The sequence below is a fragment of the Rana temporaria genome, chromosome 3 (assembly GCF_905171775.1).
Source record: "Rana temporaria chromosome 3, aRanTem1.1, whole genome shotgun sequence".
NCBI lineage: Eukaryota > Metazoa > Chordata > Amphibia > Anura > Ranidae > Rana > Rana temporaria.
Window position 1 is genome coordinate 296,959,971 of NC_053491.1, and position 20,923 is coordinate 296,980,893.

The 20,923-nt window shown below is 46.1% G+C and overlaps 1 protein-coding gene across 3 annotated transcripts in view; it reads right to left on the reverse strand.

The window, feature by feature from the left end:
• Nucleotides 1–3,763: 3,763 nt before the first annotated feature.
• Nucleotides 3,764–20,923, reverse strand: part of PCBD2 (pterin-4 alpha-carbinolamine dehydratase 2) — a 432,795-nt gene continuing 415,635 nt past the window's right edge. For all 3 annotated transcript variants that reach the window (XM_040344754.1, XM_040344755.1, XM_040344757.1), the window contains exons 3-4: nt 19,551–19,631; nt 3,764–3,890 (exon numbers count right to left, since the gene is read on the reverse strand). In XM_040344754.1, the coding sequence (XP_040200688.1) occupies nt 3,798–3,890; nt 19,551–19,631 (174 nt within the window). In that variant the 3' untranslated portion in view covers nt 3,764–3,797. The remainder of the gene's footprint in view (nt 3,891–19,550; nt 19,632–20,923) is intronic.

The following is a 20,923-nucleotide window of genomic DNA, read 5'->3' on the forward strand; positions in this document are numbered from 1 at the left end:
AGGCAGTCTCCCCATTATACTTAGGGTGAAGGGGATGGTGTGCTAGAGGTGTTTTTTAGGCTCTGTTTTTGCCCCATCTAACCTCTGCTGTGGTCCTCCCAACTGTCCGCTGCTATGTCTCTTTTCTGGGGGCCTGGTGTAGCAGTCCTGCGCACTGTGCTGGCCCAAGCATGTGGTTCCAAACCACCCCAGCACAAGAGAGTGTAGACAAGAAAAAAAAACATTTTTTCTGTACTTTTATAGTACTCGCTACTAGCACACTGTTCCACTGCAGCACAACACAAAAATATAAAGGCAAGCAATATTAGCCAATTTTCTGTGCTTTTATGGTATTCCCTGCTAGCCCGCAGTTCCACATCTACACAGTTCAGAAAGGTAGGTACAGGCAAAAGTAGCAAGTTAACTGTGCAGTTTATAGTACACGCTGTCAGTGCATGGTTCCACTGGCAGGTACAGGCAAGGGAAAATTATATATTTTTTTTCCTTTTCCCTTCAGTTATCACTACCAGTCTGCAGTTAAGTTCAGCTCATCATGAGGTGACAGTTGCGGTCAGAGTTAGCCAGTTTTAAATGCTTTTATATTGTTCACTGCTCATATATCTCATATATGTAAAGGCAGACATTCATCACTTTTCTCGTACTCAACACTACCACGCTTGGAGGCTGAGGATGGAGTCAGCGCTGTTGGGTGTAGGCGAGAAGGGTTGGTGAAGGCCAGGAACAAGAACCAGGGGGGGTTCCCGTGATGTTCTCCTTAGCAGGCTCAGGGCTACGGCTCCGTCCCGGTCCCTTGCTCGGTCCCTCTGATGTCCGCTATCATCGGCTATCTGAGGGTTCCTCCGGCTTTTCCCGGGTCCTGTATGGCATCACCGCGCTCAACGTGACTCAGTCTGCTGCGGATTGTAAGAATCACTTCTCCCCCGCTGCAGAGCCTCCCCGTACCAAAGGACCGCAGAGCCAGTAAGCCAGCCGATTTATTTCTCTGGGGAGCGGGCCGTAAGAAGGACACGGCTGGCTGACTTTCAGCAAAGGGGGGGACACGCTGCAGGGTGGGGGTGCTCAGGCTCGGCTGCTCATCTTCATGGAGCGGGGCTGGAGACCAGGTATCTCATCTACATGCTCCAGCACAATACCCATGCCATTACTAGACTCCTCCCTCCGACCAGCCAAATTTCGATCCATCTATGGGCTTACTGGTTGCACACAAGTCAATTCTGTACAACCAGTCTGATCAGTGCCACCGGCTTTAACTAGAAACACTGATCATTGTATTCTGCTGGTTTGGAAGGCTCCTGTCAGCAGAATACAATATCAGCTGGAGTGAGCCCCCCATCAACATTGAATGTGTGGATGGGGGAATTAGTTAATTTTTTTCATTCAGCTCCCTGGTTGAAAAAAAAAAGAAAATGCATCATGTATGACCTGCCTTAGACTGGTCTTGAAGTGCATGTAAAATTAGCAATATTGATAGAATCTCTGCAAAATTTTTGAAAATTGCTCTCCCAATTGTTGAAAAGATTTCAAAGTGCGGTCTCCAAACAGATCATTAATATCTCTATTTCCTGCTCTCTACATGAGGCAAAGTCTATTCTATCGCTAGTAAGAATTATTTCATTTGGGAATATACTTAATATAGCATATTACATTTAAGCAGGACTGGGGCTACCAGTAGGCGCACTAGGCAGCCACCGCTGCTAGAGTTTGCCAGAAGGATGGGGCGCTGGGAGCTTGGCAGTGCCTCCTTCTCCGTAGTCTGGGTGCTGAGGGCATGCACAGCACACGATAACTGCCGGCCAACTCAGCTCCGCTTACACACACACAGAGTGGCGTGTTCATGGGTGTTCTGCTTTGTCCCCAGTCTGCCTTCACTTCCCGGGCCGTTTGTCAGCGTTTATTGATGGGAAGGAGCAAGGAAAGTGTGGGAATCCCTTCCTAATAATGGGGGAGGCTGTTATGCTCACTCCCCCAGCCCTGGGGCAGAGAACACTTGACAGGTGACTGCACTCCTTGCACACACCCTCCTGCTCATACTTGGCACTCACTGAGCGTTTAATGTATTCTCCTGATAGAATTCTTCTCATATAGGATTCCATGCAATGTGCCTGCCTAAGCTCTCTCATTATTCTCTAAGGGCAGCCCTAAGAAGCTGGCACGAGCAACCAACTCTGTGAGTGAAGTTATGGCACCTGTCACACTGGCCCGCCCACCTGTTACACTGGCCCGACCACCTGGCACACTGGCCCCTACCTGTCACTGTGCTTCCCCCACCACCTATCACACTGGCCCCCCACTCTTTGTTGAATAGGGCTCCTTACTGGATTTGGCTGTCTGTTTGCTGGATTTGGCTGTCCCTTGGCTATATGGGAACATCTCTTTGCTGGATTGGGCTGTCTTTGGATTGGGCTGTCTCTTTGCTATATGTGGATGTTTCTTTGCTGGATTGAGCATTTTTTTTGCTGGATTGGGCTGTCTCTTCGGCAACTTATGGCATGTATTTTTGTACATTAAAATGAAATTTAGCAGTTTCGTGTTTAGATGTTTTAATATTTTCTACTGTTTTTAAAAATGTTGACGTTTTATTTATTTTTATTTGGGGGTCTGTGCAAGTAACTGGTCCTGCCTAGTACGCAAAATAGTCTAGCAACGGCCCTGTATTTAAGAGTGACTGAATGTAACTCTCTACCCTATATATTAGTTGAAATGTTGGTGCCAAAAAGGTACCTGGTGTGGGGATCCCCCTTTCTCCAACAAAAAGAAAAGGTTTTCCCTCACCAAAAACAGAGATAAACCTGTGGTGTGCTGTTCAGTCAGCTGTGTTTTTTGGTCAACCACACGCCAAAAAACATGCATAAATTGTGTTTTTAAAAACACAAGTGTAAATGGATCCTTCGAATTAAGCTCAAAGAAATTAAAGGTAAAAAAAAAATTCCTACACAGCTTCATTTACATTAGTGCAGTCCTCCTTCACTTACCTCATCCTTCTATTTTGCTTTTAAATGTCCTTATTTTTTCTGAGAAATCCTCTACACAGTAATGCAAGGCTTTTTCCCTGGTGTGGAGTGTCATGCTCGCCCCCTCCCTTGGACTACAGGAGAGTCAGGATGCCCACTAACACACAGCTCCTTTATTTGCAACGTAGAGAGCGTCCTGACTCTCCTGTAGTCCAAGGGAGGGGGCGAGCATGACACTCCACACCAGGGAGAAAGCCTTGCATTACTGTGTGGAGTTACAGACAGAAGAACAGGAAGTGAGGATTTCTCAGAAGAAATAAGAACATTTAAAAGCAAAATCGAAGGATGAGGTAAGTGAAGGAGGACTGCACTAAGGTAAAGGAAGCTATTTAGGAAAAGAAAAATTGCATTGCACCTTTACAACCCCTTTAAGAACGGAGATATGGTATTTTTAATTGGGGAGACCAGAAATTGCACCTTACACTATTCTCTCAATAAAACTTTCCTTTAGACGTTTTTAGTGTGTAATTACCTCTTAAGAAAGTAGTATTGCAACACTACACTGCATTTTGTCTGAGAACTTTGAAGCTCCTTTTGGACTATTAACATAACCTGACTGATGTGCTGAATACATCAAATTTCAAACGTTCATATAAAAGCTAATCAAACAAAAATCTGCAAACAGCACTGTGTTCTCTTTGAAAGCAATAAGCTACTGCATTTTGAACATGCCAGCTGCTCTTTGCATTATCATTTTGCGTAAAGCAAATAATATCTATGCAAAGTATAGCTACAAAACAAATACAAATCTATTTCAAGAATGAAAAAAACACAGTTTATTGTTTGTTAAGAAGTTACAGCTTTTTCGATAAACTGAGCAAGCTTCACATCTTTTTTGGTCAACTTTCCACAGTCATGAGTAGTCAGAGTTATCTGAACCTGTATGGATAAAGCACACATATCTGAATCAGTATTTCTGTATAACATAGCAGTTAAAAACACATTTGGGCTGATTTATTGAAGGGGTAGAACAAGTTCACTTAATGTAAAAGATGAGACAAAGCCGTTTAATTTAAATTTTTTCTCTACTCCGGCCTTTTGCAACCTTTTTTTTTTTTTTTTTTTATCACCTTTTGGTCTCAGGGTCTCCAACAATTGCAATATCCAAAGCTCTCAGTACATTACTATGATGGTCACTGGTCTATCTGTGCCAGTTTTTTTAATTTCTGAGTGACATATGAACTGCATATTCTACGCCTAATAACAAAGGTATCACGACAGGTTTTAATATAGAAAAAACTGGTGTATGGGATGTGGTCTGTCTGTTGGTAACCTGGAAGACAACTCACATGGCTCTCTCTGCCTATGCAGTGAACTCACCACTTGGGTAGAGTTTGCATATAGGCAAAATAAGCAAATTTCCCTGCCTATATACCTGGCTACTAACTTTGGCAAATGCAGAGCTAACAGCTTTACTCCTTTCCAGGGAGCCAGGGCAAGCTGCTCCAACTCTGCTGCTCTCTATGCCAGGTCTGGTGGAGATACGATATGGAAAAAAGGGGCACGTTGCTCCTAACACCAAAGACCTCATATTCCCCATTTAGTAATATTAAGCAGGATTTGCTTTTATGCCTGTGCCACTTCTTGTTATTTTCCCCACTTGTGAGCAATTGTGTGTCAGTGCCCCCTCCATCACAGTGTGTGTGTGTATGTGTATGTGTATGTGTATGTGTATGTGTATATATATATATATATATATATATATACATATATATATATATATACACACACACACACACACATATACACACACAGATGCATCTAAAAAAAATGTAATATCATCAAAAAGTTTATTTCAGTAATGCAATTTAAAAAGCGAAACTCATATTATATAGGATACATAATTCCATGAACTAGAATGATAAAAAAATATATAAATATATGAATAGATTTGTTTACACAGGATTACATCGATACCATATAATTTTAAATACTTGTTGGTGAAATCTACATGCAATATTGTAAGACATTTACCATGTGGTTACAGTTACATATTTTACAATTACATGTGCAGCAGTGTCTCACACATATATGGCCAGAGGGAAAAAAGATAAGTAGACATGTAGGCACTGTTAACTATCTAGATGTTGGGATCTAGATGGAGTATCCCCATGGGCTCCCCAGGCTCAACGTCCCTTTTGAACCGAGGCTCCACCAATACAGTCCCTAGGTGAGTAAATAAATAATAATGAAATGTTATGCACCTATGATAAATTAGATCCCAACATCGATAGTTACCAATGCCTAAATTTCTACTTCTCTTTTTTCCCTCTGGCCATATATGTGTGAGACACCGCTGCACATGTAATAGTACAATATGTAATTGTAACCACATGTTAAATGTTTTTTAGGGGTGGCTCATGGGATGAACGCCTTCTTTATGTAGAGATGTAGCCCAGGTTGCTTTGATAGCATTATTGGCCTTGCTGGCCAATCAAGCACAGTGATACCATGATCATTAAACCAGGTGTGGGCAGGTGCCAAGTCATAATGGAAAATAATATCAGCATCTCTATTAATCTGGTCATCAGAGGGAAGCATGAACTACTATATAATTTCCTGATAGAGGGCTGCGCTGACTTTGTACTTGATAAAACACAGTGGACCAACACCAGCAGATGACATGGCTCCCCAAATCATCACTTTCTGTGGAAACTTAACACTGGACCTCATGGAACTTGAATTATGTGCCTCTCCACTCTTTCTCCAGACTCTGGGACCTCAATTTCCAAATGAAGTGCAAAATGTACTTTCTTCCAAAAAGACTTTGTACCACTGAGCAATAGTCCATTACTTTTCCTCCTTAGCCCAGGTAGGACACTTCTGACGTTGTCTCTGGTTCAGAAGTGGCTTGACACAAGGGATGCAACAGTTGTAGGCCATGTCCTGGATATGTCTATGTGTGGAGGCACTTGAAGCACAGACACCAGCCGTAGTCCACTCCTTGTGAATCTCCCCCAAATTCTTGAATGGCCTTTGCTTCACAATCTTCTCAAGGCTGCAGTTATCCCTATTGCTTGTGAGCCTTTTTCTACCACACTTTTTCCTTCCACTTAACTTTCCATTAATATACTTGGATACAACACTCTGTACAGCCAGCTTCTTTAGCAATGACTTTTGTGACTTAGGCCCCGTACACACGACCAAACATGTATGCTGAAACTGGTCTGCGGGCATACATGTTTGGTCGTGTGTAGGCGCGAGCGGGCCGAATTCCAGCAAACATTTGCCCGCCGGGCCTTTTCCCAGCAGACAAATATTCCTGGACGTGTTTTAAAACCGTCCGCTGGAATCCTGCCCGCTCGGACATGTACGGTCGTCAGTACAGACCTACCGTACATGTCCAGGCGCCCGCCGTCCCTCGCATGCGTCGAATGACTTCGACGCATGCGTGGAAGCCTTTAAATGGCAGGCCCGCCCACGTCTCCGCGTCATCGCCGCGTCATCGTCGCGGCGACGACGCGGACACGCCCCGCGTAATGTTTACGCGCGGACTTCTGTACGATGGTGTGTACAACCATCGTACAGAAGCCCTCTGGCAGACATGTACGGTGAAAACGGTCCGACGGACCGCTTTCACCGTACATGTTTGTTCGTGAGTACCCAGCCTCACCCTCCTTGTGGAGGGTGTCAATGATGGTCTTCTGGACAACTGTCAAAACGGCAGTCTTTCCCATGTTTGTGTAACCTACTATACCAGACTAGATAGATCATTTAACCACTTAAGGACCCGATCATGTACATATACGTCCTGTTTTTAAAGATGGATATCTTGGTAACGGCAGAAGCTGCTGCCACAACCGAGATATCCATCTTTTCTTTGAACGGTCCTGTAAACGATAACAGTGGCCCGCCGCTCTCCCGTGCCCTCCGCCGCTTACCGGAGCCGTCGGCAGCGGCGGAGGTGATCGGGTCCTCTCTACTGCTTGCTGTGGATGCGAGTGAGGGCAAGATGGCCCCCACCCGTCCCCATAGCATAGCAGGGCAGAAGCAACGTCAAAACGTCACTTCCGCCCATGCTTCTTAAAGCAATATTTTATTGTCATTTTTTCAAATGACAAATATTTTTTTTTTTTTTTTGCATTTAAGTCTAAATATGAGATCTGAGGTCTTTTTGACCCCAGATCTCATATTTAAGAGGACCTGTCATGCTTTTTTCTATTACAAGGGATGTTTACATTCCTTGTAATAGGAATAAAAGTGATCCATTTTTTTTCAGTGTAAAAATGTATAAAATAAATAAAAATAAATAAGAAAACAAAAACACATTTTTTTAAAGCCCCCCTGTCCCGACGAGCTTGCGCACAGAAGCGAACGCATACGTGAGTAGCGCCCGCATATGAAAACGGTGTTCAAACCACACAAGTGAGGTATCACCACAATCGTTAGAGCGAGAGCAATAATTCTAGCCCTAGACCTCCTCCTCTGGCATCAAAAGATGCAACCTATAGAATTTTTTAAACGTCACCTATGGAGATTTTTAAGGGTAAAAGTTTGACGCCATTCCACGAGCGGGCGCAATTTTGAAGCGTGACATGTTGGGTATCATTTTACTCGGCGTAACATTATCTTTCACAATATATAAAACAATTGGGCTGACTTTACTGTTGTCTTATTTTTAAATTCAAAAACGAGATTTTTTTTCCAAATAAAGTGCGCTTGTAAGACCGCTGCGCATATACGGTGTGACAAAGTATTGCAATGACCGCCATTTTATTCTCTAGGGTGTTAGAAAAAAATATATAATGTTTGGGGGTTTTAAGTAATTTTCTAGCAAAAAAAAACTGTTTTAATCTTGTAAACGCCAAATCTGAAAAACAGCCATGGTCCTTAAGTGGTTAAAGACTCAGGAAACCTTTACAGGTGTTTTGAGTTAATTAGCTGATTAGAGTGAGACACCATTAGCCGGATTAAAAAAGACTTACGACGGCGTATCAGTATATACGCCGCCGTAAGTTTGAATGCGCGTCGTCGTATATTTAAGCGTATTCTGGAAACCAGATACGCTTAAATTTGGCTAAGATACGACCGGCGTAAGTCTCCTACGCCGTCGTATACACTCCTAAGTGAAAATCTCAAAACTGGGCCCAAAATGTCAATATTTTGTGTGGCCACCATTATTTTCTAGCTCTGTCTTAACCCTCTTGGGCATGGAGTTCACCAGAGCTTCACAGTTTGCCAGTGAAGTCATTTTCCACTCCTCCATGATGACATCACAGAGCTGGTGAATGTTAGAGAGCTTGCGCTCCTCCACCCTCCGTTTGAGGATGTCCCACAGATGCTCAATAGGGTTTAGGTCTGGAGACATGCTTGGCCAGCCCATCACCTTTACTCTCAGCTTCTTTAGCAAGGCAGTGGTCGACTTGGAAGTGTGTTTGGGGTTGTTATGTTGGAATACTGGCCTGCAGCCCAGTCTCCGAAGGGAGGAGATCATGCTCTGCTTCAGTATGTTACAGTACATGTTGGCATTCATGGTTTTGTCAATGAACTGTAGCTCCTTAATGCTGGCAGCACTCAGGCAGCCCCAGACCATGACACTCCCACCACCATGCTTGACTGAAGGCAAGACACACTTGTCTTTGTACTCCTAACCTGGTTGCCGCTACACACGCTTGACACCATCTGAACCAAATAAGTATATCTTGGTCTCACCAGACCACAGGACATGGTTCCAGAAATCCATGTCCTTAGTCTGCTTGTCTTCAGCAAACTGTTTGTGGGCTTTCTTGTGCATCAACTTTAGAAGAGGCTTCCTTCTGGGACAACAGCCACGCAGACCAATTTGATGCAGTGTGCGACATATGGTCTGATCACTGACAGGCTGACCCCCCCCCCCCACCCCCTCATCCTCTGCAGCAATGCTGACAGAACTCATACATCCATTTCCCAAAGACAACCTCTGGATATGATGCTGAGCACATGCACTTAACTTCTTTGACCGACCATGGCGAGGCCAGTTCTGAGTGGAACCTGTCCTGTTAAACCGCTGTATGGTCTTGGCCACCGTGCTACAGCTTAGTTTCAGGGTCGTGACAATCTTTTTATAGCCTAGGCCATCTTTATGTACAGTACCTGCCGCCGAGAATGTGTTTTTAGCACAACGTCATCGCGCTGATTCTCGGCGACAGGGTGCCGACATCTCGCGCTTGCTGGAATAGTAAAAGCACATTCCAGCAAGCGCGTCATAGAAGCGACGAGAGATCCGACTTGGATTCCCGCCAATTCTACACGTGTGCGGCGTTTGTTATGAATCCTGAGGGGGACCTCCCCGCCGGATTTTAAATAAAAATCCGGCATGCGTTCCCCCCTCAGGAGCATACCGGGCCCTTAGGTCTGGTATGGGTTGTAAGGAGACCCCCCCTACGCCGAAAAAACGGCGTAGGGGGTCCCCCTACAATCCATACCAGACCCGTATCCAAAGCACGCTACCCGGCCGGCCAGGAAGGGAGTGGGGACGAGCGAGCGCCCCCCCCCTCTCCTGAGCCGTACCGGGCTGCATGCCCTCAACATGGGGGGGTTGGGTGCTCTGGGGCAGGGGGGCGCACTACGGGGCCCCCCCACCCCAGAGCACCCTGTCCCCATGTTGATGAGGACAGGGCCCCTTAACGACAACCCTGGCCGTTGGTTGTCGGGGTATGCGGGCGGGAGGCTTATCGGAATCTGGGAGCCCCTTTAATAAGGGGGCCCCCTACCCTAAGTGAATGGATATGGGGTACATCGTACCCCTACCCATTCACCTGGAGGAAAAATGTTAAAGTTAATAAACACGACAAAAGGGTTTTTAAAATAATTTATTAATCTGCTTCAGAAGCACCCCCTGTCTTCTTTAGCTCTTTTCACCAGGGGGGCTTCTTCTTTGAAGTCTTCGGGTGGGGGCCGCTCTTCTTCTCTTCCACCGCCGGGGGGGTCACTTTTAAAAAAGCGCCCACCCCCCGGCGGGTTTCCTCCGACGTCTTCGGCGGGGGGTGGTGTGCTTCTCAGGGGGGGCTTCTTCTTCTGCTATTCGGGGGTCTTCTCCACTCTCCGGGGGTCTTCTTCTATGTTCGCCGCTCTCCGCTGTTGACTCGGCGCACAGTGCCATCATGCTCTGGTACCTACACATGTGATACCTACCCACGTGGGCATGATGGGACTGTGAGGCCTATATAAGTCAGATGCAAACCGCGCACCTGTCATTCCGTCGAAAAGAGGCGATGTGTCAACATCGGGAGAAGGCTGAAGGAGAAGAAGAAGACGTCACAGCACAGAAGAAGAAGAAGACGTCACAGCACAGAAGAAGAAGACGACGTTCAGCCCTGAAGGAGAAGGCACCGGACAGCGGGAGGAAGAACCGGGGTGCGCCGAGTCAACAGCGGAGAGTGGCGAACATAGAAGACGACCCCCGGAGAGTGGAGAAGACCCCTCCGGATAGCGGAAGAAGAAGCCCCCCTGAGAAGCACACCACCCCCTGCCGAAGACGTCGGAGGAAACCCGCCGGGGGGTGGGCGCTTTTATAAAAGCGACCCCCCCGGCGGTGGAAGAGAACCAGACGGCGGCGAAGAAGAGCGGCCCCCACCCGAAGACGTCAAAGAAGAAGCCCCCCCTGGTGAAAAGAGCTAAAGAAGACAGGGGCTGCCTCCGGAGCAGATTAATAAATTATTTTAAAAACCCTTATGTCGTGTTTATTAACTTTAACATTTTTCCTCCAGGTGAATGGGTAGGGGTACGATGTACCCCATATCCATTCACTTAGGGTGGGGGGCCGGTATCTGGGGGCCCCCTTATTAAAGGGGGCTCCCAGATTCCGATAAGCCTCCCGCCCGCATACCCCGACAACCAACAGGCAGGGTAGTCGGGAAGGGGCCCTGTCCTCATCAACATGGGGACAGGGTGCTCTGGGGTGGGGGGGCCCCGCAGTGCGCCCCCCTGCCCCAGAGCACCCAACCCCCCCATGTTGAGGGCATGCAGCCCGGTACGGCTCAGGAGGGGGGGGCACTCGCTCGTCCCCACTCCCTTCCTGGCCGGCCGGGTAGCGTGCTTTGGATACGGGTCTGGTATGGATTGTAGGGGGACGCCCTACGCCGTTTTTTCGGCGTAGGGGGGATCTCCTTACAACCCATACCAGACCTAAGGGACCGGTATGCTCCTGAGGGGGGAACCCATGCCGGATTTTTATTTTAAATCCGGCGGGGAGGTCCCCATCAGGATTCATAACAAACGCCGCACATGTGTAGAATTAGTGGGAATCCAAGTCGGATCTCCCGTCGCTTATATGACGGCTTTGTCTCCATCGCGGCAAGCCAGCTCGGTGCTGGCTCCCACGATGGGGCTCGTAGGTGGTCAATCTTGCCGAGAAAGGGAGCGAGATTGACACAATATCGCAGTCACCTACTGTCCCCATAGCATAGCAGGGCAGAAGCAACGTCAAAACGTCACTTCCGCCCATGCTTCTTAAAGCAATATTTTATTGTCATTTTTTCAAATGACAAATATTTTTTTTTTTTTTTTGCATTTAAGTCTAAATATGAGATCTGAGGTCTTTTTGACCCCAGATCTCATATTTAAGAGGACCTGTCATGCTTTTTTCTATTACAAGGGATGTTTACATTCCTTGTAATAGGAATAAAAGTGATCCATTTTTTTTCAGTGTAAAAATGTATAAAATAAATAAAAATAAATAAGAAAACAAAAACACATTTTTTTAAAGCCCCCCTGTCCCGACGAGCTTGCGCACAGAAGCGAACGCATACGTGAGTAGCGCCCGCATATGAAAACGGTGTTCAAACCACACAAGTGAGGTATCACCACAATCGTTAGAGCGAGAGCAATAATTCTAGCCCTAGACCTCCTCCTCTGGCATCAAAAGATGCAACCTATAGAATTTTTTAAACGTCACCTATGGAGATTTTTAAGGGTAAAAGTTTGACGCCATTCCACGAGCGGGCGCAATTTTGAAGCGTGACATGTTGGGTATCATTTTACTCGGCGTAACATTATCTTTCACAATATATAAAACAATTGGGCTGACTTTACTGTTGTCTTATTTTTAAATTCAAAAACGAGATTTTTTTTCCAAATAAAGTGCGCTTGTAAGACCGCTGCGCATATACGGTGTGACAAAGTATTGCAATGACCGCCATTTTATTCTCTAGGGTGTTAGAAAAAAATATATAATGTTTGGGGGTTTTAAGTAATTTTCTAGCAAAAAAAAACTGTTTTAATCTTGTAAACGCCAAATCTGAAAAACAGCCATGGTCCTTAAGTGGTTAAAGACTCAGGAAACCTTTACAGGTGTTTTGAGTTAATTAGCTGATTAGAGTGAGACACCATTAGCCGGATTAAAAAAGACTTACGACGGCGTATCAGTATATACGCCGCCGTAAGTTTGAATGCGCGTCGTCGTATATTTAAGCGTATTCTGGAAACCAGATACGCTTAAATTTGGCTAAGATACGACCGGCGTAAGTCTCCTACGCCGTCGTATACACTCCTAAGTGAAAATCTCAAAACTGGGCCCAAAATGTCAATATTTTGTGTGGCCACCATTATTTTCTAGCTCTGTCTTAACCCTCTTGGGCATGGAGTTCACCAGAGCTTCACAGTTTGCCAGTGAAGTCATTTTCCACTCCTCCATGATGACATCACAGAGCTGGTGAATGTTAGAGAGCTTGCGCTCCTCCACCCTCCGTTTGAGGATGTCCCACAGATGCTCAATAGGGTTTAGGTCTGGAGACATGCTTGGCCAGCCCATCACCTTTACTCTCAGCTTCTTTAGCAAGGCAGTGGTCGACTTGGAAGTGTGTTTGGGGTTGTTATGTTGGAATACTGGCCTGCAGCCCAGTCTCCGAAGGGAGGAGATCATGCTCTGCTTCAGTATGTTACAGTACATGTTGGCATTCATGGTTTTGTCAATGAACTGTAGCTCCTTAATGCTGGCAGCACTCAGGCAGCCCCAGACCATGACACTCCCACCACCATGCTTGACTGAAGGCAAGACACACTTGTCTTTGTACTCCTAACCTGGTTGCCGCTACACACGCTTGACACCATCTGAACCAAATAAGTATATCTTGGTCTCACCAGACCACAGGACATGGTTCCAGAAATCCATGTCCTTAGTCTGCTTGTCTTCAGCAAACTGTTTGTGGGCTTTCTTGTGCATCAACTTTAGAAGAGGCTTCCTTCTGGGACAACAGCCACGCAGACCAATTTGATGCAGTGTGCGACATATGGTCTGATCACTGACAGGCTGACCCCCCCCCCCACCCCCTCATCCTCTGCAGCAATGCTGACAGAACTCATACATCCATTTCCCAAAGACAACCTCTGGATATGATGCTGAGCACATGCACTTAACTTCTTTGACCGACCATGGCGAGGCCAGTTCTGAGTGGAACCTGTCCTGTTAAACCGCTGTATGGTCTTGGCCACCGTGCTACAGCTTAGTTTCAGGGTCGTGACAATCTTTTTATAGCCTAGGCCATCTTTATGTACAGTACCTGCCGCCGAGAATGTGTTTTTAGCACAACGTCATCGCGCTGATTCTCGGCGACAGGGTGCCGACATCTCGCGCTTGCTGGAATAGTAAAAGCACATTCCAGCAAGCGCGTCATAGAAGCGACGAGAGATCCGACTTGGATTCCCGCCAATTCTACACGTGTGCGGCGTTTGTTATGAATTCTGAGGGGGACCTCCCCGCCGGATTTTAAATAAAAATCCGGCATGCGTTCCCCCCTCAGGAGCATACCGGGCCCTTAGGTCTGGTATGGGTTGTAAGGAGACCCCCCCTACGCCGAAAAAACGGCGTAGGGGGTCCCCCTACAATCCATACCAGACCCGTATCCAAAGCACGCTACCCGGCCGGCCAGGAAGGGAGTGGGGACGAGCGAGCGCCCCCCCCCTCTCCTGAGCCGTACCGGGCTGCATGCCCTCAACATGGGGGGGTTGGGTGCTCTGGGGCAGGGGGGCGCACTACGGGGCCCCCCCACCCCAGAGCACCCTGTCCCCATGTTGATGAGGACAGGGCCCCTTAACGACAACCCTGGCCGTTGGTTGTCGGGGTATGCGGGCGGGAGGCTTATCGGAATCTGGGAGCCCCTTTAATAAGGGGGCCCCCTACCCTAAGTGAATGGATATGGGGTACATCGTACCCCTACCCATTCACCTGGAGGAAAAATGTTAAAGTTAATAAACACGACAAAAGGGTTTTTAAAATAATTTATTAATCTGCTTCAGAAGCACCCCCTGTCTTCTTTAGCTCTTTTCACCAGGGGGGCTTCTTCTTTGAAGTCTTCGGGTGGGGGCCGCTCTTCTTCTCTTCCACCGCCGGGGGGGTCACTTTTAAAAAAGCGCCCACCCCCCGGCGGGTTTCCTCCGACGTCTTCGGCGGGGGGTGGTGTGCTTCTCAGGGGGGGCTTCTTCTTCTGCTATTCGGGGGTCTTCTCCACTCTCCGGGGGTCTTCTTCTATGTTCGCCGCTCTCCGCTGTTGACTCGGCGCACAGTGCCATCATGCTCTGGTACCTACACATGTGATACCTACCCACGTGGGCATGATGGGACTGTGAGGCCTATATAAGTCAGATGCAAACCGCGCACCTGTCATTCCGTCGAAAAGAGGCGATGTGTCAACATCGGGAGAAGGCTGAAGGAGAAGAAGAAGACGTCACAGCACAGAAGAAGAAGAAGACGTCACAGCACAGAAGAAGAAGACGACGTTCAGCCCTGAAGGAGAAGGCACCGGACAGCGGGAGGAAGAACCGGGGTGCGCCGAGTCAACAGCGGAGAGCGGCGAACATAGAAGACGACCCCCGGAGAGTGGAGAAGACCCCTCCGGATAGCGGAAGAAGAAGCCCCCCTGAGAAGCACACCACCCCCCGCCGAAGACGTCGGAGGAAACCCGCCGGGGGGTGGGCGCTTTTATAAAAGCGACCCCCCCGGCGGTGGAAGAGAACCAGACGGCGGCGAAGAAGAGCGGCCCCCACCCGAAGACGTCAAAGAAGAAGCCCCCCCTGGTGAAAAGAGCTAAAGAAGACAGGGGCTGCCTCCGGAGCAGATTAATAAATTATTTTAAAAACCCTTATGTCGTGTTTATTAACTTTAACATTTTTCCTCCAGGTGAATGGGTAGGGGTACGATGTACCCCATATCCATTCACTTAGGGTGGGGGGCCGGTATCTGGGGGCCCCCTTATTAAAGGGGGCTCCCAGATTCCGATAAGCCTCCCGCCCGCATACCCCGACAACCAACAGGCAGGGTAGTCGGGAAGGGGCCCTGTCCTCATCAACATGGGGACAGGGTGCTCTGGGGTGGGGGGGCCCCGCAGTGCGCCCCCCTGCCCCAGAGCACCCAACCCCCCCATGTTGAGGGCATGCAGCCCGGTACGGCTCAGGAGGGGGGGGCACTCGCTCGTCCCCACTCCCTTCCTGGCCGGCCGGGTAGCGTGCTTTGGATACGGGTCTGGTATGGATTGTAGGGGGACGCCCTACGCCGTTTTTTCGGCGTAGGGGGGATCTCCTTACAACCCATACCAGACCTAAGGGACCGGTATGCTCCTGAGGGGGGAACCCATGCCGGATTTTTATTTAAAATCCGGCGGGGAGGTCCCCATCAGGATTCATAACAAACGCCGCACATGTGTAGAATTAGTGGGAATCCAAGTCGGATCTCCCGTCGCTTATATGACGGCTTTGTCTCCATCGCGGCAAGCCAGCTCGGTGCTGGCTCCCACGATGGGGCTCGTAGGTGGTCAATCTTGCCGAGAAAGGGAGCGAGATTGACACAATATCGCAGTCACCTACTGTAGAGCAACAATTCTTTTTTCAGATCCCCAGAGAGTTCTTTGCCATGGAGGTGGCATGTTGAACTTCCAGTGACCAGTATGAGAGAGTGAGAGCGATAATACCAAATTAAACACACCTTGTCAGGACCTGGATTTGAACCTGGGACCTCAGCTGTGTCTGGCAGTGAACCTTCTCACTGAGCTATCTGGGATGCTGGACAGCTCCCTGTCTGATCTGCTGGACAAACCCATCTGATCCATTGAACATTCCTGCCTTGTGTCTTGATTGTCTTGAACCTTGAACCCCTTGCTCCTCCCACGAACTTCCTGATATAAGCCATGTCTCTGCACTTCCTCCTTGCCAGAATATTGTGCTATCTCCAGCCTGTATCTTGCTCCTGTCTTCCCTGCTGCCGTCCATATTTGCTACTGTTCGTTATCGACCCTTGGCTTGTTATCGACTACGCTTCTGCCTGATCCCAACCTACAAATACTCATTACCGACCCCTTGGCTTGTTATCGACTACGCTTCTGCCTGATCCCAACCTACAAATACTCATTACCGACCCCTTGGCTTGTTATCGACTACGCTTCTGTTTGATCCTTACCTGCTTATCTGCTATTGTACCCCGGCTTTCTCACCTCCTGGTGGGGCAATCCTGAGGACCGCGACCTGGCGCTAACACGCAGCAAAATCCATCTTCACCTTCAGAAGCTCTGGTGAATACCGGTTAGCGCTTAGATTCCGCACCTCAGGTGACCCCGTGTCATCAGCCAGGGTGACCTGTTCTGCTGCTATAGCTACTGGCCTCTGAGCCTGACTCCAGACCGTGACACACCTGCTCCCCATTCACACCTGAGACTTTGTAACACTAACGAGTCACAGGAAACCGGGCTAATTGGCTATCGTGTGACAAGGGGATGGGGAACGTGAAATGAAAGGGGAAAATAATATATAAAGTATGTTAACATATAAATAGCCTCAAAAAGCTATTGCATAATCCAAATAGCCTTCTCCTTCAGGGCTGAACGTCTTCTTCTTCTGTGCTGTGACGTCTTCTTCTTCTTCTATGCTGTGACGTCTTCTTCTCTTCTCTTCTTCAGCCTTCTCCCGATGTTGATGTGCAGCGTCCAGTGCTCCAATCCCGACGCGTATCGTCACGTCACGTGACTTCATTAGGGATTCAAGAAGCGTCACAGCATTATGCTATATACCTCCCTATTATTTTTCATGTGTCTACCTGGAACTGGGTTCTCCAAGTATACCTTCAAATAGAGTGTGCCATCTGATAACTGAGGATTACTAGGCTGTTAGTACAACAGCCTTGAGGTGAGCAGATAAGAGCCACAAGAGGTGTCCCAGCACTGTGAAGCTTTTCCATCTTCCAACACTCGGCTTTGGGATCACATTTCAGAGACTTTTTCTTTTGTTTTTTTCACCTATTCATCACTATTTGCACTCTTTGTAGATGTGTATGTTTCTGGCATACCATACTGCATCCTATTGTGTACAGGTTTATATATTCATCCACATGGTTTATTGTGTTGTATGATTTACATTTATATTTGTCTTTTTTCACCCATTCACTGGTATCTGGATTATTGTATTTGCTGCTATTCGGATTATGCAATAGCTATTTGAGGTTATTTATATGTTCGCATATTTATATTATATATTATTTTTCTTTTTCATTTCAAGTTCCCCATCCCCTTGTCACACAGCGCAGACACCATTACCTTCTTCAATAAGCATTTATTGATTGGTTTGCACAAAAGTTATAGCATCTACAAAATAGGGGATAGATTTAGGGCATTTTTATTATAATGTTTTTACTAGTAATGGCAGTGATCCGCGATTTTTAGAGGGACTGCGACATTGCGGCAGACCGATCGGACACTTTTTTGGGATCAGCGACATTTATACAGCGAGCAGTGCTATAAAAATGAAGATTATTGTATAAATAACACTGGCAGGGAAGAGGTTAACACTGGGGGGCAATCAAGGGGTTAAATGTGTTCCCTGGGAGGTGTTTCTAACTGTGGGGGGAGTGGACTGACAGGGAGCACAGAGAGATCGCTGTTCCTAATCATTAGGAACCGACAATCTCACTCTTCTTCCCTGACTGAACAGAGATATGTTTGTTTACATTGACAGATCCCCGTTCTGGCTCTCTGTGGAGTGATCGCGGGTGGTTGGCGGACATTGTGCATGCCGGCCACACGCATCGGCACAGCGCCTAGGGTGCGTGCCAACTTCATCTATTGCACAAAGTGATGTACACCTACAGTGCTTCACGCAATAACTGCGGCGGCTGGTCTGCAAGTGGTTAAAAACTGCATTTTGTATTTACTATTAAAAATGTGTTTGATGATCCGAATCATTTAGGTGTGACAAAAATGCAAAAAAAAAAAAAAATCGGGAAGGGGCAAATATTTTTTTTTTACAGCAATGTAAACCCCCCCCCCCCAAATGACCCCATTTTAGACCCCCCAAAGAAATCGCTGAGAGTTCGTTCTCCCTCCTCTAAATATTTTATATTTATTATTTCTTTTCTGCAGCTCCACTGGACTTTGTGTACAATTTACTGGTAAATAGTGCTTACAGTTTTACTTTTTTGATCAAAACTTCAGATCAGTTAAACAATTTTTGTGTGTAGTCAGCCATCATTTTCTGGGACTGGGACTACCCAGAAATTCTGCATTCTCTGCCTTTAAGTTTTTACAGCAGTATTCTGGTTTTAGACAAGCTTTTTAAAAACATGCTCCCCTGCTTCTTGTTATCGTTTCCCACAACAACAACATACTTTATAACATGCAGTTTGTTACATGGCATCTGTGGCAATGACCTCTGGTTTAATGCCAGTGTACATTTAATTTTTAGTGAAGTGCTGCATGACTACAGAAATAAAGGTATGTAGTGTTCCTTTTTTAGACTGTCCAGGTACTTATGGTAGCAAAGGAATTTTAGCAATAATCTTTATGCGTTGCTATCTCAGCATTCACAATGTTAAAGCTGAGGTCAAGTCATTTTAAATTTTCTTTTTGTAAAAAAAACATTGCCGTGATTGTCACAGTTTATCCAACTGAATCTGGCATATGCTGTACATGTAATCTTTGTTATTATTTAGTTGTTAAATCTACTCACTGTAGCCTCTGAGACATGCAAGCTCTCAGAGCCTAAAAATAGGGTGGAATTCCACTTTAACAGAAAATTTGTAATTTTTCAAAAGTTTAAAATTGATCAGAAGGGAATTTTTTTTTTTCCTGAAAGAAATAAACTGGCATTTAACGCCAAGTACTGCTAGTACCGCTAGATTTAAGGTGGCCAACAGTGCATTATACCGTAAATGTAAACCAATCATAACTTGTTTCATTTGTTGTACTTCACAAAAAATAAGTATTTTTGACAATTGATACTACCCAGCATTTCAATTCGCCAGTAAAAATACCGGCGAGTTGAAATGTTATAGAAGCAGAGGCTTTGCTGATCTTCAAAAACACAATGCCACTGTATCTACTGCTAGAGGTTGTTCCAGTACTGCAATGTAAAACTAGATATACTAAAAGTACAGAGGTGACAAATCCATCCTGACAGATGACAATGATTACCATGCCATAATCTTTCAGAGTGGCAGCACAGAATCTTGTAAGTCTGAACATAGCAAGTCTTAGCAGGAAGCCTTATTCCCATCTGAGCAACAAAACCCAGTAAAGTGATACCCTGAAAAAATGCAACATTGGTTTAACACTAAGGTGATGGAATATAAATGTAATGAATTACCTTGTTGTACACATTAAACCATTCTGGGTGGTGATTCATTTTCTCTGCTTGCAGGGCCACACGAGTCATAAATCCAAAGGCCTGTAGGAAAAGAAACAAAAATAGTACGGACGTTAGGCGAACATTGAGACACGGTTAATGGCAGAATTTCTGCCTGTTTGGCTTGTAGAAGTGACATGTACAGTTTTTTTCCACTGCGCTCAAGAGAGACATTTTGAACTGTGAGTACAGTTATACAATCTCTCTGTAAATGCCCTCCGGTGCTGAAGGTTAGTGTAAAATAAATACATCTCCCAGACAGTGCTGAAAGGCTTTAAAGCTATATTTATTATATTGATGACTTGCTGCATTATTATATTTACAAGGCATTCATCATCTTTTTAAAAATGCACACTAACTGGATGACATGCAGTTTGCGGTTATAAACAATTTCCAAGTTTTTTTTCTCTTTTAGACCATGATATTTTTGCCTTTTTCTCGTCCTTGCTTTCATTTCAGTGCTGCTTGCTCAAAATGTGTTTTCGGAAGATGACAATGGCAAAATTAGTCTGCAAAATAAACGTCAACTTAGCAAATTCTTGTCTGCACCAGAAGCAAATGTGACAAGTAGCATAATACTAGAACCTCTGTCTATTTTTTTCCTTTTGTTGTAGATTTCCCTGTTGCACAATTTCCATCATATCTTGTCAGGTAGGTTTGATCTCTGAATATATATATAATGATTGGAGGGGATATTATCTGCTTGCATAGGCCAACATCCCAAAATTGAAAACACTATTTCCTCCCTGAGGAGATTGGACTTTGAAGGCACAGAAACTTGTATTATAAAAGTATTAGGCTCCATTCACATCTAGGCGTTTTCACGCCAGACGCCCGCCGCTATTGCAGCCTGCAATACGCTGGAGGGGTGATTTTACATTGTCGGCTATGGAGATGGTTCACATCTCCACACCGAACGCCGAAACGCCTGAAGCTCAAAACAAGTCCCGGACCCTTTTTTCAGGCGGCTTCGGCGTTCGGGCATAGCCGACAGTGTAAAATCACCCCTCCAGCAAAAAACAAGGCTGAAAAACGCCACAAATCGCGGGACAAAACGCCTATTTAATGTCGCCGCATATCGCCGACGCAAAGGTGTGAATGCAGCCTTTAAGTTTGTATCAAAATTAACATACAGTAGAAAACATAATGAAAAAAAGAGTGTTGAATAATAGAATAGAAAGTGGGGGAACATTTCTAATGGAATCCCTGGAGAGCAGCAAAACTTGACATGGTTTGTAACACTTCCCCACTCTATCCAAAATAAAGAATATCAACTTTGCCTGTATATACATTTAAATCTTAAATATTATTTTAGTTATTGGGTTTATATCAAT